The sequence below is a fragment of the Myotis nattereri genome (genome assembly GCF_964212035.1).
Source record: "Myotis nattereri genome assembly, chromosome: 5".
Classification (NCBI taxonomy): Eukaryota; Metazoa; Chordata; class Mammalia; order Chiroptera; family Vespertilionidae; genus Myotis; species Myotis nattereri.
The window spans coordinates 55193838-55210837 of NC_138080.1; the positions used below are offsets into that span (position 1 = coordinate 55193838).

At 40.7% G+C, this 17000-nt stretch overlaps 1 protein-coding gene across 4 annotated transcripts in view; it reads right to left on the bottom strand.

Annotated features, from left to right (window-relative positions):
- DCLK2 (doublecortin like kinase 2) overlaps positions 1-17000 on the bottom strand; it is a 142919-nt gene that overhangs the window by 42385 nt on the left and 83534 nt on the right. For 2 of the 4 annotated variants that reach the window (XM_081090947.1, XM_081090946.1), the window contains exons 3-6: positions 13149-13251; positions 9890-9988; positions 8710-8760; positions 3276-3370 (exon numbers count right to left, since the gene is read on the bottom strand). In XM_081090947.1, the coding sequence (XP_080947073.1) occupies positions 3276-3370; positions 8710-8760; positions 9890-9988; positions 13149-13251 (348 nt within the window). The remainder of the gene's footprint in view (positions 1-3275; positions 3371-8709; positions 8761-9889; positions 9989-13148; positions 13252-17000) is intronic. The other 2 variants (XM_081090949.1, XM_081090948.1) reach the window with 1 other exon arrangement.

Consider the following 17000-nt stretch of genomic DNA (forward strand, 5'->3'; position numbering starts at 1 on the left):
CCGTCACTCGACTTTCACTTTCAGTTCTTCCAGTGTTCCCACCCAAGCACCAAATCGATTCCCAGAAATTGGCACAAAGGGGGGATAAACTGTGGCAGAACATCAAACTCTGCTTGCTTGTGACTTGTTTGCTTAATTCCCTACGAAGTAAAATCCAGATAGTAAAACATAAATAAATAAAGTCTGCCCAAAGCTGTGTCCTAGCAGATTGAGAGACATGAGCGTCGACGCCTGCACACGCCATCCCGGCTTAGCTTGCTTTGTCAATGCTCCGATTCTCTGGAAAAAGGTTATCAATCCCCAAAGCCATAAAGCTTCTAACGAGGATAAATAGTGGTAAAAAATTTCAGCCCATGAAAAACAGTCCTCCGTTGTCTGACCTCCCCTCTTAATTGATCTTAATGGGCGATTTTAAATGAAGGGGGAAGAAAAAGCATAGCACTAACACATGGTAATTATCTGTAATTCTCCATTGGTAATGCTGCTGAATGGGGAGAATAATGCAAATGTGGACAGATGCTGACTAGAGCTTTACAAAGACATTGAAATTAGGGTTATTTTGTACAGTAAGTAACATATGACTAACTTGTAGCTTTTCCAGGGCAGATTTTTATCCCTGGAAATGACAATATGCACCACAGATTGCTGGGAAGGGTAATGAGATGAATTTTCCACGATGCACGACCTGTGGGAACAGGCAAGGGTGGAGATGTTTAACATTGTGTCCTAAAAGCTGATCAGTGTGGCAGGGACTCGTTTAGCTGCTAATATCTGATGTAAAATTCGGCGATTCTACATCAGCTTTAAAGTGAGATGAGAAATAGACTCCCCAGCCTCCTAGATAGGTTTTCTGGCAACTTAAAAAAAAAAAAAAAAAGACTACGATCCTACCATTTTTAGAGGTACTTTAAACTCAAGCGTTCTTATTTTACAGATGAGAGAAAGAAAAACCCAGAGGTTTCACAGCTGTTAGCAAAGCCCACAGGGCTCAGGTGTGGTGGAGGAGGGGGTGGGCGAAGGGGCCTGGGAAGACCTCTGCTCTCTGCCTTACTGATAATTTCATTTTACCTCCAGGAATCAACATTTCCCTTTATTCTTCTTGACATCAGTACGTAACCTTTCAGAATTTACTGTGTGCCCCAAAGGGACCTGTGAGCTAAGGTTACTAAAATAATTAAGACAAACTTAGCATAGTGAGATTAATCATCTAATGCCTCAGCAATGAGACAAATCATCACATTTTTAAAATTTCACGAATCTTCAGTCCAGAAATGTGAGTGGGCTTTGTACTCATGTGTGAGGGAGTGATGTGCACTCTGAGCGCCAAGCAGCACCTAGTGACCCAGGAGCATCAACTGAAAAGGACAGTGTTGGGTTCAGAGTTGAAGATGGACCAGGAAGAAAGATGGGAGCCCAAGTTCCCAATGGGTAACATCAAAGGGGAAAATGACCACGACCCTTGGTAAACGGGGGCTGAAGTATCAGCCTTAGGTCAAGGATCCTAGCCCTGCCTGGAGCAACGGCCGGTGGAAAATCCCAATGACTGCACAGGCTCTCCACGCAGCTGGGTTTGCAATGCTGGGCGAGCAATCACCAGCCCCAGGAGCCATGTGCTTTTGCTTCAACAAATGATAAGACAACTGAAACTAGAAAAAAGGTGAATCAACTTGTATTTATTTTTATTTTAGTTCTCTTGAAAGTTACTCAAATTAAAAACAGTGCACCTTTGATCTATTCTGGTGGAAAATAAGTTGGGAAAGAAAAGCTAAAAATACTTAAATTATAGCGAACTTTAATTTACATGATGTCTTTTGGCAGTGACAGTTCGGAACCCCATTGGAATCGACTGTGAACTGACCTATTCAGCGCTTCAGAAAATGCCTGGTGGTTATAAATACAAGGAGCGCCCAGCACGCAGAGGGAGGTGAGCGCTAGGGACTTCCAATCCCAAACTTACTACTGGCCACAGTCCAAATCCCGCCAATCAACAGAAGCAAGGAGACACAAAAACAGTCTGTCTTTTTCCGGACAAAATTTCTTTTTATTTCAGGCACTTAAATGAGAACCATGCAAGTTCACTCGGGGGTAGACACAACATTCTTAGGGCAGGCTGAGCAAACTTCAGAGTCGGATGGAGAATGAAACCCTTTGAGAAGTGGGGGAACCACAGAACTCACAGCACTAAAGGGGTCAGGATGCCCCACTTGGCAGGTTCTCATTCCTCATTCACTCAAAGGTGGGGGAGGGAGGGTACAGTGTTTCACCAGGTAATTTACTAATGAAAAACATTTTTCAACATCCTTAAAGAAAAACACTCAGATGATACTAACCGATTTTGGAGAATGTATTCCTCATGGGGATATTTCCACTGTCAAACCCAACACGCCAGGAGCATGAAAGTTAATGTACACATTCATATACACAAGGATGGCACTCCATGTATTTAGGTAATTCTCAGAGTACATTCCGTAAAGACAATCTGACTGTTTCTACAGAAAGAAACTGTCCATGTTTAACCTCAACAATTTATTGCTACTTTACCAGGAATATTTTTCTCTTGTAAATTTAAATTATTGAGAGCTACTAAGTCAAATTAAGCTTGTTGAAATTTTTCAAATTTGCTTTTACTCATCATTTTTCTCCCTATTAGATAAAATGCCTATGAAACCAACTGGTAATCATGTTAACTTCCTGCTTATATAAGGACATCACATTCAAAACTTAAGACTTATTTCTAAGTTCTTCACCAAAATGAATATATTGTTTTTGTGTTACTACTTGCGTATATAAGTAGTTATAAATGCAAGGCCAAACTATGTTAGCAATATTAACACTGTGTCCTAAAAGCTGATCAGTGGCAGGGACTTGTTTAGCTGCTAATATTTAATATATTTAATATTAAAGTCATGACTCAAAATGAGATTTTAAGAAGAATCTTTGAGTTCTCCAAGGCTTCATCATTACCAGTCCTTTTGCTAATAACAGGAAAACTACCACTGATAGTATTTTACCATGTTATATTCAATCCTAACCACAACCTTCTATTCCCATTTTAGATGAGTGAACAGTTCAGCTCAGAAGAGTTAGCCAAGTTGGCCAACATTACAAAATCAAAGCGGATACAGGATCCAAAGCCATGTCTTTTTGGCTCCAAATCCCGACCTCTTTCCTTCTCGAGTTGTGACTGCACCCAAACCTCCGATCAAATGAAACTACTAAACTATGCAACTCAAAATGTCAAGTCATACAGACGTGCCACACAGGCCACTTCATACCTTTAATCCTCTGAGACTTGCTGGGCTAGTTGGAGAGGAACTGGAGGATTTCGTAGATTTAGGGGTGGAGAGCTGGCTGCTGGGAGTTCCATTAACTGACAGGAGACACAAAGGTGAGAGAGGTCATTGAAAACTCCAGACAACCAGACCGTGTCCAAACACTAAGCACATGCATGAAGCTTCCATTCATTTAAAGCTCAAAGCAGATGGCAAATCAGCAAAAAGCAAACGCAACGCATCGTACTGTATTGCAGACAAAGTATTAGACAAATAAGGAGTGGAGCTAGGATTATTTTCAATAATAACTTTCCAACGGTGACATAGACAAAGATATAGAACATTATGGAACTAGAGATGAGACTTGAGAACTTGTCCATATATCCTGCCTACCAGCAAGGGTAGGGATGAATGACTGTTATCTTTGCAATGGTTTCCTATGAAGATTGTCTCATAACCCCCAATATCTGCTATCTTGATATATATTTTATATATATATATATATATATATATATATATATATATATATAATATATATCAGCCTGAATAACCAAGACTTTCTATAGCTCTCCAAAATCAGCTCCACCATAATCCAAACACATTTTCTAAGTGCATTATTAATGGAAAAAGAAAATTAATGGTCATTTTCCTTGTAACATCTACTTATTTGTTTGAAGGCTATACAAAAACATTCTTCAACTTTCTTTTTATCTAGACTAGTTATTTCTAATTCATTTTCTTTTCTTCACAGATTAACTTCCCCATCATTTAGCACATTTGATGTTTAGCTTTGTTTTATACACCCTCCTCCAAACTTCCGCATACTTCTCAGGCTGAAAGTTCAATTCAGAGCCTACGCTTGGAAGAGTGCGGCCACTGCTGCTACAGGGGAAGGCAGGTCACAGAGTCTACACTACAGAATGCTCGCTACACAGTTCCACATGACTCATGCTTATTCCTGATTGATTCCCCTGGATCTATGTCTGCTGTAATTTCACAGCTGGTAGTTAACATCAAATATTGGTGTAATTTTTTTTCTTTTCTAAGGAGTATTTATAACCCCTTTAATCATGAATCTTTGATGCTTTTGCCCAATGTAGATCAAAACGGCCATTCATCTCTATGGAAAGCAAAGCAAAATGCATCTCCTTTTCTTTTTTTAACATGAGAAAGCAGACACCTATTATTTTAAATGATGCTAATAAGTATAAAAAGCAAAACGCAGTCATAAAGGTCCTGACTAGGTGATTTAAAAAGGTGAACACCAGCGCTAGCTGGTTTGGCTCAGTGGATAGAGTGTCAGCCTGAAGACAGAAGGGTCTTGGGTTCAATTCCTGTCAAGGGCACATGCCTGAGTTGTGGGCTCTATCCCCAGTAGGGGGCGTGAAGGAGGCAGCCAATCAATGATTTTTTCACATCATTGATGTCTCTCTCTCCCTCTCCTTCTCCCTTCTTCTCTAAATCAATAAAATATATATTTACAAAAAAAACCACAAAACCAACCAATCAGATATAACAAACACAATTAAAAAAAAAAAAAGATGAGTATGAGTCCTTGTGTGGAGGTAGAAGTCCTGGGTCTGGTATTTGGGATTAGATAAATCCTTTGTCCACAGGGGTTGATAGGGACCCCTGAAGTCATGCTTGCTTATGTATGGCTCATTTTAAAAAATTCAGTGAAGACCTGGCTGGGTGGCTCAGTTGGTTGGAGGGTCATCCGTACACTGAAGGGTTGAGGGTTTGATCCCCAGTCAGGGCACATAACTAGGTTGTGGGTTCAATCTCTAGTTGGGGCATATATAGTAGGCAACCAATCAATATTTCTCTCTCACATAGATGACTGTCTGACTCTGTCTCTTTCTCGCTGTCTCTCTCTCTTTCTGAATCTCTTCTCCTCTCTCCCATCCCCTCTCTCTAAAAGTCAATGAACACGTCCTCTGGTGAGGATTAAAAAAAAAATTAAGTGAAAATGAAAAATAGTTCTATTTACTTTTGAATTACCAAACTTTAACTTTTTTTCTAATTTAAAATTACTCAAAATAATTATCAGTTATCTACATTTTCTTAATAAATGTATGTGGGTATATAGAGTGCAAGTACAAAACAAGTAACTATCCAATTAATTAAAAACTTTTAAGAGTATTTACCAGCCCTGATTTTTTGCCAATTAAGTTAAATTTCAATTAATGTTATATCTTTTTAAAATTCTCTTTATAGGGAACTGGTGGCAGGAATTCATATAAAATAGAGATGATTACGGACAACGAACTAGTCAAGTTGCTGTGAGCCTAGATCTTTTTTCCTACATACCACACAGAATCTGTATCGGCCACCAGTTCCTACTCAGTAAGTGCTGTTAGTTCTCAGTAATATTCAGACACCACACTAATATCAAAGCTTTCCTTGGAATGGAGATAGAAAAGGGACTAAAGGAGAAAAAATAAATTCCTGCCAATGATAATCTGTGTAATTGACCAATCTCCCTTACAGTACACCCCCGGCCTAAACAGGGTTTCTTAACGAAACTCACTGCCAGGGTTTAACTGCTGTCAGTACCGACATGTCCACGTTTCCCCCCAATAATTCTCATCCTAAAGAGACACTGTCGCATGGAGCCTCTAAATTCCCGATAGCATTTGGAAGGTTCTAATGAGCAGTCCTTAGTATCATTTGCTTGCACATCTGTCCAGTCTTTGGGAGGGGAAGTGGGACACGGGGCAGGGCTCCACGGTGCCTTCTCCCTGACACTGCCGCCGCCCACTGGGAGGGGCGCAATGACCAGCAGCATTGTGATGCTCCCACACCTTCATTACGCCCCTAATTCTCTCCCAAAGTGAGGCTTCTATCTGCCCCTCCCTCAACTTCAGGTAAGAAATAAACTTGGGGACTTTACTGTTTGCTTGTTTTCTCTGAATACTTTCAAAAATATTGGTCAATTATGAAAGCATCACAAGCTAGAAACCTAAAGGGAGAATTATGAAGGCTCCAATTATGGTAACTATTACCCACTTATGTTTTCCAGATTAATTTCTATGTGCTTCTTACACACTAGTTTGCTATTACAATAAATTGGAGTTTGGATGAGGAATGCAGTCAACCACAACACTCATGGGAATATTTCTGTCCCAAGATTGAAAAAGTACAATATTATTTTTACAAAGTCACTAGCTCTGTTTGAAATTCCAAGGAGTCCCCTGGAGTTTTTTTAAATGGTTAAGAGGTAGAAAACAGTTGAAGCAGTCTATAAAAGCAAGTTATACTTCTGGGTACTGTGGCTTTTAAAATACAAAACTCTTTCCTAGCTGGAAGTGGGGAAGAGAACACAATATTAGTAAATACAGATCTATTTGTTGGTCAGTTTATTTTGTTCATGAGATTCCACATATAAGTAAGATCATGTGATGATTTATCTTTCTCTGACTGACTGGCTTATTTCACGTAACATAATAATCTCCAGGTCCAGCATTGTGACATTTCTTTGAGTTAATAAAGCTATTGTAATAATCACAACTTGCATATCTTTCTCCATACGAACAACTGTAAACCTACTTTTGCCCATCCCCGCTTAGCAACTTTCTTCAGAATCACAGTGAAGTCCCAGCAACTGACTGGGGTCTCAACTTTCTAGAACTGCATTGTGTTGTGAGGTTGATCTCTTAGAAAGAAGCTGCTTGCTCTCTGAAAGGTGATTTTAAAATCTCATACCTGCCCTGCCGGCGTGGCTCAGTGGTTGAGCATCGACCTATAAACCAGGAGGTCATGATTCAATTCCACAGTCAGGGCACATGCTTGGGTTGCAGGCTTGATCCCCAGTGTGGGGTGTGCAGGATTCTCTCTCATCATTGATGTTTCTCTCTTTCTCTCCCCTCTCTCTTCCTCTCTGAGATCAATAAAAATGTATTTTAAAAAAAAATCTCACACCTTTTACTTATGTAAGATCTATTCTATTAACCCAAATCCAAACATGGACTCAGTTAAAAATTTGGGGTACTGGAATGCGATGATTCGTGAATCAATTACTAAGCATTCCAAAATCAATTCAATGTAAAAAGATGTATGCATTCATTAGACTACTAGAGGCCTGGTGCATGGATTCATGCACCTGTGGGGTCCCTTGGCCTGGCCTGCACCCTTTTGCAATCCGGGACCCCATCAGTGCAAGATTGGGGCCAAGGAGGGCTCCAGGGTGTATGTGGCCCGTTTCACCCAGTCCCAATTGGGGCCGATGGGGCTGGCCAGTTGGGAAGGGGCCACAGGAGGTTGGCCGGCTGGGGAGGGATCAGGGAGAATTCCAGGGCGTGTCCGGCCCGTCTCACCCAGTCCCGATCGGCTGAACCTAGCAGCAAGCTAACCTACTGGTTGGATCATCTGCCCCCTGGTGGTCAGTGTGCATCATAGCTACTTTCAATATGTTGACTGGTCAAATGGTCGACCGGGAGCTTAGGCTTTTATATATATGGATGTTATGAAGCAGTTGGTCTGAAAGACAAATGTGGCTATGAAACATGCTTTCAGGTCAGTATGTTAATTTCCCTCTTTTGACCTCAGGGAGACAAAATTGGAATCATCATAATACCTGATTCTTGAAACACTCGCCCCACTTTCATTTGTTATTTTACTAAATAACAAATGACCAGCGGCATTGTGATGCTCCCACACCTTCATTATGCTCCTGAGTCTCTCCCAAAGTGAGGCTTCTATCCCCCCTCCCTCAACTTCAGGTAAGAAATAAACTTGGGGACTTTACTGTTTGTTTGTTTTCTCTGAATACTTTCAAAAATATTGGCCAATTATGAAAGCATCACAAGCTAGAAACCTAAAGGGAGAATTATGAAGGCTGTAACCCTATTACTAAACGAAAGCTAAGAACCTGACAAAAATCTACATCTTCCATAAGATAAGCTCAGTTCAGTGCATTTATGCAAATTTCCTACTATGTTAGCTTTCCCAGTGTGAGATACTTACAGAAAGCATTGTATAAGCTTAACAGCAGAAAGGTGCTTTCAGTTAAAAATACTCATATTTGTCTACACTTTTCAGAAGAGAAAGAAAGCATTGAGCCTATTAAGCTCAAGGTAGGCATGAAGGTGACAATAGAATAGTACAATTGTGTCTGTGGCCATTTTCACACTACCAACAAACTTTGGTCTTTTTCAATAGAATATTTTCCAAATTTGACTAGCAACTAACTCCTTCATCGCTTAGGACTGTGACTACACACAGACAGGCACTTGGCGACCTTCTGACAACGACCGGTTCTCCTGTAGGTAAGGGAGGCTGAAGCGCCCTCCGTACTGTGAAGCATTGCGTACTGCACAGAGGCACACTGGGACCAGCCAGATACAGTCATGGAAATGGAGCAAAGGAAACAGAAATGTGGCAAACAACAACAACAGGAACTCAGCTGAGTGACAAAGCCATACTAACCATGGCTCACCTGGGGATTTGGCTGTCGAGTAGGCACTGGAGTAGGGGCCACCCCTCTTTACTGTGCACATTCAGTATACACAGAGGAGGAGGAGGAGGAGGAGGAGACAGTAAGGAGAGTGGTTATTCAGCAGGCTTAAAGTTGCACACAAACAGAAGGGTGAACCAACCTAGCCCAGAGAAAGTGGGGTGGGTGCTGAAGGGGGAAGCAGTGAACAGGAAAATGGCCCCCAAATGCAGTATTTTACAAAAATTGGATGCTTGAGACAGTTGTTGATTCTACTTTCACATGTTCTAGATTGCCACATGAAATCATGGTTTTTCACAAGCCTTTCCCAAGGGTGGGGAATGTCCAGCCCACGGGATGCATAAGGCCCAAGAAATCATTTGACCTGGCCCTGCCCAGGCATTCAGGGTGAGTTAATTGAAATGTCTGAACAAATATAGCAGGCTTATTTTTAAGTTTATAATTTTATATGGCCTGAGAATTACATTATAAAGATCCAAATGGCCCTTGGCAGAAAAAAAGATTCCCTGCCCCTGGCAATATCAGCTAAGTTATTCATAATTATACTATAAACAAAGCTTGTAGGATTGATACATCAAGATGTTCATGGACGTTTTTATACTTTTTAAATACCAAAAGGCTCAAAATGATGACAAATCTATAGGCATAGGGCCCGAGAGAAGCTGAAGTACAGTTAAGTCTGACTTTTAAGTAAGTAAAGCACTTCTTTTCAAGAAGAATCACGGCTACTATTAAATTACTTGATGAAGGAAAAGCCTGTGGAAACCTATCGAGTAAATACATTGTTATGCTAGGTGTGTGTATGTGTAAGGTTTAAATTGGCAAGAGAAGAAAATGTCCACAACCATATAGCACAACATTTAAAATGCAAATATGGTCAAATATGAAACTTCTACATACATATCAAGGAGAAGAATTGAACTAATAAGATTGTTCTAAAAAAAATGTGTCAGAACAAAACAAGCCAGTTTCTTAGACAACTTACTACAACTTTGAGAAACAGACTTCGACTTTTGGTTTTAAAAATCATGTCATCTACGTGCTCTTCTGGAACCTGGCTGCATACAAGCAGTGGGAAGACCAAGGATTCACAATCATTGAAGAAAACAAAAGGAGAGTGAAATGCTGCTCCTATGGCCATCATTCCTCTCCCATTCACTACCTGAGGCTGGTGACTTGCTGCGACGAGAGGGCCCAGGGCTCTTGGATCCAGAGTACTTAGCTGAGGAGCGAGAATACGATGACTTCAAGACGCGGCATTCTAGAAAGGAAGCAAAGTGCATTAAATAGATCTGGTGTTAACACTAGCCAGAGGAAGGTCACATGGGAAAGCAGTTGCCTGCCTGGAACCATTACCTGGTCATTTTTTTATTACCATCTGAAAAGTACACCTTGAGGCTACACATCTGTAACATCACCTCATTATTCCAGATGGACACAGAGAGCCCAGTGTCCTCACTTGATACACACACAAATCCTAATCTAAACATGTGCAACGGTGTTTGGACCGCAGCATGGACAGGCAGAAGCTACACTTTTATGATTCTTTCCAAATCTTGAACATATGTTGAAAGGGTATGCAGAACCCTAATTTATGAACCCCTTCCTGTCCCATCTTTCCAATGTGTGGAGCACGAAACTGGAGGAAACTAAACAGTAACTTCGGTCTTCCCATAAATAGCCAAATAACGTGTAAGGTAAGCAGTTCTAATTGGAATAATTAAGAACATGGCTTTTACATTCATGGCAGATTTTGGATGAAGCATGGATTTGACTTGGTCAACTAGGGGACTTTGGTTACACTCTAAACAAGCCGTGGGCAAACTACGGCCCGCGGGCTGAATCCGGCCCGTTTGAAATGAATAAAACTATTGAAAAAAAAGACCGTACCCTTTTATGTAATGATGTTTACTTTGAATTTATATTAGTTCACACAAACACTCCATCCATGCTTTTGTTCCGGCCCTCCGGTCCAGTTTAAGAACCCATTGTGGCCCTCGAGTCAAAAAGTTTGCCCACCCCTGCTCTAAACCTTATTTTTCCCCCTCAAAATGGCATAAAAATAAAATCTGCATCACAGGATTGTTCTAAGGATTAAATTAGATAACATACTGTCTGTAATTTAGATTAAAATATTTCAATTTATGTAAGATGATTGAAATGTGGGTTAGCTTTAATGGATACCCCAGCGGCAATAAATTAACATGTGAAGTACACTAATCAGGCAAATACACACCAGAGGACAATGGGTAGCATTTGAAAGATTCCAATCAAAACCTCGCAGGGAGGGGGCTGTAGCGATTTCAGCTCAGTTAATCGGCACTGCGCATGTTACTCAGTACTCCGCCATGGAAGGGAGTGGTGTGCGAATGAGTTTGAAGCATCTTCAAGGCACTGCCACTCTTATGGGCAGGATATCTAAACCTACAGAACCAGTACGAGAAGCTCAGAGCTACAGCCCAGGATTAGGAATCTGAGTCCTGCTTCCAGCTCTGAGGGTTGTGTTACTTGACTAACACTAGGTTCACTGATGTTAATGCAAGACTTTGTCAGGAATCCAAAAGGACTAACAGTTGGGACTTCATCAATACTACAACCCAAGTTAAATGACTGACTTTGAAAAAAACGTTGTCTCCTAATAAGTGTACCTGTGGGAGGATATAAGTGTACCTGTGGGAGAATATAAGTGTACCTGTGGGAGAATTAGGTCTGAGACCTGCTTTCATTGAAAAATTTTGTGACCTGATGGTGGTGGTATAATAACAACATGAACAACAGCATAGCACATGCTATGTAACCAAGTACCCTCCTAATTGCTTTATATGTGAACTCATTTAATCCTCACAGAATCTTGTGAGAAGGCCACTGTTATCATCCCTAGTGTGCAGAAGGTTCAGGAATTAGCCATTGAGAGGGAAGCTGTCAGTAGCTTCCACTTCTCTCTAATGAGTCTATCTGTAGCTGAAACTACCAATGATCCAACTAGCTTAGGAACGTTTACAGCATACATGTCAACGGAGTACAACACCGGCACGTATACAGCAAGTGCTCAATACATGTTTCACTCTTGCTGTTACCCAAATTAACTTTGTAACCTAGAGCATAGCATTGAGTTTCAGTGTCTCAACTTTCAAAATGACCAAGATGGACATCAAAGAAGTACTGGGAAATGAAATTATGCTAACATCAAGAAAGATGTAAAATACAGATGCCATGTAAAAGCATATTTTGTGCAACCTTAATCATTCCTGAGAATCAGGGAGAACGTTACATGGGTCATAGGAAAGGACATCACCTGCAATTCTTTAAGGACTTGGCAGTCATATTATCAGTTTAAAGCAGGGCCAGTCCAAGAGACTATGTAAGACAGTACAGAAACACTCAAAGAAGTTTGGCAGCAGTGAAAGATACAACAGGAAAACAAAGAGGACATCAATGAACCACAAGCACAAGGTAGATAAATTACCCCAAGGCAACTGTGAAAGGGGGAGGACGAGGCAGAGGGGGGTTACATAGGAAGTTTGATTCTACAGAACGGACCATCCTGAATTTTTAAAAGTCAATGGATTGTCGTATTTATTTGGTAATATGTTTCTCTAATTCTGGACTGTCAGAATCACTACAAATGGAAGGAGTCCCCCTGAGTCTAATTTTTGAAATACTTCCCTCATTCATGAACTTAAAGAGTGAGATTGTATTTCTAATAACCCTCTCCTCCGTGAAATGTTATGCCTGTATGATTTTACCTTGTTATAGATGAAATTGATTTCACTGGTGGAAATAATCACTATTACTGTAATAGGTTTATATTTAAAGCAATATTTCCAGAAACTATAAGGAAATAACCAAGGTTATTGATAATTAATTGAAAACTCCATCTATTGGCTAAAATAAAAAGAACTATCCTACCCCATCAATGAAAATTGCATTATTTTTCTACATATATAAACAATACATGTCACTGCTTTTCTAAAGTTACAAACAAAACAGTAAGGTAAAAATCATTAACAACAACTTAGTTGTTATTATTTTTTGTATCTCTTTATGGACATTGGAAATGTACAACTAACTGTTTTTCAAGTTTAACACTATCCATACAATTAAGGTAGCACAACCAGCATCCATTCTGAAAGAGGGCAGGAAATTCATTTCTAAGGCAAAACAATGCAGTAAAGAGATAGAACAAAATTGCTAAAAATGAAAATTACTTAACTATTGACTTGGGGTTGGTTGTGTGTGTTTTGTTTTCACAACTAGGTAAATACTTTGATTTTATTCTCTACTTCCATTAATTCAAAGATAGTGCTGCCAATGCCATCTTTCTTCAAAAATGAGCTAAGGCCCACTTAACATGCCCCAAGCGCAGTGCTACATCCCAAACCCGTTTCAGGGTTACAGAGGTGGTCCAGGAACCGCCTTACCGCTGTGATCCAGGACAAAGTCATCTTGGGCATAACGGAATTTTTCAGGTCCACATGCAATAAAAACATCATCATCACCAAAAAAGTCTTGCAGGCAAGTAACCTAGAAAAAAAAAATCACATCCAAGAAACAAATTAGAAATGTTAGACGTGAAGTAAAAAGTCAGCAAAATTAAATACATTTTTTTTTAGGTGGGACATGCTTTATTATGAACAAAGCAGCCCAAATTAAACACATTTGTATGCCTCACTTATAATATTGAGTTGGAATGAAAAGCTGTTTGGTATCACATTTCCAAGAATTTTGCTCTTCACAAGGTGCTTTCAGAGTGTCTCCTGACCTCAGAACACCAGAATGAGGTGGTCACAGCCAGGACCAATATTCCTGTCTACCCATGAGGTCAAGGACGCACACTCGAGGTAGAGCGATGTTTTCCAGGTTTCTGATTAATGGGCGGCAAAGCTGGGGTGGATGGGGTCTCTGCTCTTGGTTTAGTCTCTTTCCTACCTACCCTCCCTCACTCTCCCAGCAGCTCCGCCTCCCAGCATGGCACCCTGGCCATGACTCTCTGTACCTCCGGTAGAGTGAACCTTTGGGTATTTGGGGGATTCATGTATGAAAACTGCTTGGAAAGGTACAGGATTCCCCCTTTATCTGTGGGGGTGAGGGGGGCGGAGTACATTTCAAGACCCCTCAGTGGATGCCTGAAACCTTGGATCAGGGGTCCTCAAACTGCGGCCCGCGGGCCACATGCAGCCTGCCAAAAACATTTATCCGGCCCGCCGGGTGTTTTTGCCACCGCTGTGTGCATAGGAATTTGTTCATAGTTTTTTTTTAAACTATAGTTCGGCCCTCCAACGGTCTGAGGGACAGTGAACTGGCCCCCTGTTTAAAAAGTTTGAGGACCCCTGCTTGGATTGTAGCACCAAACGCTATACACACACACCCTTTCACTTAAAGGAAGCGCTATGCCTTCTCTTTGGCATATCTGAATTGGCAGCATCACTACTTTCATGTCTTGGGGTCATGATTAAATAAAACGAGGGTGACCTGAACACAGCACTGCGATACCAGGACAGTAACAGGGTCCCTAAATCCCAGTAGTCACTGCTCCCCTAGTTTCAGGCATCACTGTTCTCACAGGTGTGGAAAGAAAGATTGCAATGTTATGTTCTGTCTCAAAGGTACCAGGGCGACCACACACCACTGCGGGGCTTCCTTCATTGACAAGACGATGCTCCTTCTTAGGGCACCCAGGAGGGACCCACCAGGCCCCACCCTCCTCCCCCCACTCTTGACTTTGCCATTTCTCCTGCATCATTACTTCCATCATTACTTCCGCCTCAGCCACTCACCACTACCTTGCGTTCCCTATCTGCACAGTGCTGGGGTTTCTTTTTTGTGAAACAGCTTTATTGAGACATAATTCACGTACCATACAATTTAAAGTATACAACGTGCTGGTTTTAGTATATTCAGAGTTCTGCAGCCATCACCACAACCTTTTAGAGTATTTTCATCACCTAAAAGGCAATCCCATGTCCATTAACAGTCACTCTCCAGGCCTCCCTCTCCTCATCCCTAGGCACCCATAAAATATTTTCTGTCTATGGATTTGCCTACTTCGGACATTTCCTATGAATGAAACCACACAACATATGGCATTTTGCAACTGGTTTCTTTCACATAGCGTGTTTACAAGGTTGGAGCACATATCAGTACTTCATTCCTTTCTATGGCTGAATGAATAAATACTCGGTTACATGCATATACAGCATTGTGTTTATCCAGTCCTGTTTATGGATGACATTTGGGTCACGTCTACCTCAGTGCTGGCTCCTGCGACTGTATTTCTGCTCCTGCTGATCCTCAGGCAGAGTTGCCTTTCTGACCACCCTTTAGTGCCATGACCTCCAAATGGGCACATATACTTCCTGGTCATCATTTCCTAGGCTCTAGGAGAGTGCTAGCTTTGCTGAATGCTCAATACGTTTTTGTTGATGGAACTGTGGCTTGGTATGGAGTTGTTCCTATTGGAAATGAGTTCACAGACACAGAATAACTTCTCTGGGGTGGGTGGTGCCACCGATGCCATCTACTTTGCCATCACCACCACCATGTAATGCACTTATTTCCTGTGGTTGAATTTCACACGTATATGGGACAAGATGTTTCATTGTTGCTAGCAGTGCCCCAAACTCAGTTGATACTTTTTAAAGTGAAAACATCTAATAAAATGCCGAGGTCTAATGTAAGTTAACTCTCTCTCCCCAATAGGAGCCACATTAATTTACTGCTGTATATGCATTCTAACTTTGATCAAGTACCAGCTATATGCCAGGCATAAACAGAAGACAAGAAGCACATAGTCTAGTCATGGAGATGGACAAGAAAATTAATAATTACAGTGCAAAATGTTACACTAGGAGGATGCTGTAATAGAACATTTGCTATGAAATATGGAAGAATAAAGAATAAATAACAATGAAAATAGCATCCCATAAAATAAAATATTCAATAGCTAAGACTAGGGGGGTAGGGAAAGCCAGGGGAAGGTCAATGGGGGGAAAAAGGAGACATATGTACCACTATTTGTAATACTTTAAACAAGAAAAAAAATTAAAAAAATAGCTAAGACTATTTCATATGTTTGGACACTCAAATAATTCTATCTTAAAACTTATTTCTTGTTCTTTAACTCTGGTGGTCTGTTTGTTCCTTTTATCATAAAATTTTTTTTAAAAAAAGATGTAACCTTGAGTTAGGGGCCATGCCAATACATCTGACTTGGAAAAAAAATAGCAATACCATGAATAATATCTCAAAGTCATTTTTAACAAGGGTAAGGAAAAGGGTATCAGTTTAGAAGACCTCCTGTTTGCTTTTAATTCCTTCTTCAATGCAAGAAGCTCTTCAGGGATAATGGGTGCTATGTGGCGTATAAGAGAAAGCTACACAAATGAGGGGAAAGTAATATTTCTGCTAAGGTACGAAATTAAAGCAATCAGCAGTATCTAATGGGAGACGTCCAACTGAGAAATAATGTATCTATGGGAGCATATCTAAGCTCTCCAAATGAATGTGGGCCGTTTAAAAACAGTAATTTTTCGGTCCTTCAGTAGACAGATTAATTAGGTCAAGGGGAATAGGTGGCAGCCATAATTTCAGTGCTAGTTCTTAACAGATTGCCACAACCACTTTTCTTTTTCTTTCCCTATTTGGTCTCTATTAGAGGATATCGAGACAGATACAAAGACTTAAAATACTATGCACATACTAGGAACATAGAAAATCCTTCCCTCAAAATAAAAAAGGCAGAGGACACAGGATTGCCATCTTCCCTGCACACTGCATTGTGAACCAGGGGAGGTCTCCATTTCCCGAGCCATTGGCGCTCTTTGGAAAGCGTGTTATTCCTTTCCCTTTCCAGAGTGACAAAGGAGAGGATGGGAAAGCAGGTTGGCTTTCTCTAAGAGCTCTTCTTCCTAAAAAATTCTGAAGTCTATTTTTGTTTCTAAGGAAAGCTTAATATTTATATTTTTGGAGACTTCTTTTGGAAAAGTGGAGTGCACTCTTCTGGAGAGGGAAGAAAAGGAACACTATTTTAAGTAGGTAAACAGTATTGTCCACTTGGGACTTATTTCTGTTCAAATTCAGTCAAAAAAATCTTCATGCCCTCCACATCCAGGTGTTCCTTCAAAGCTCTGTAATTTGTCCAACATAGACATTACCATTGAGGTAATGGTCTGGTTTTGTGTCCAGATGTCTCAGCGGAGCTGCATACATACAGGATCCTTGTCTAGCTCATCACTATAATTCTAGCAGAGTACATGGCACCTAACATGCAGGCT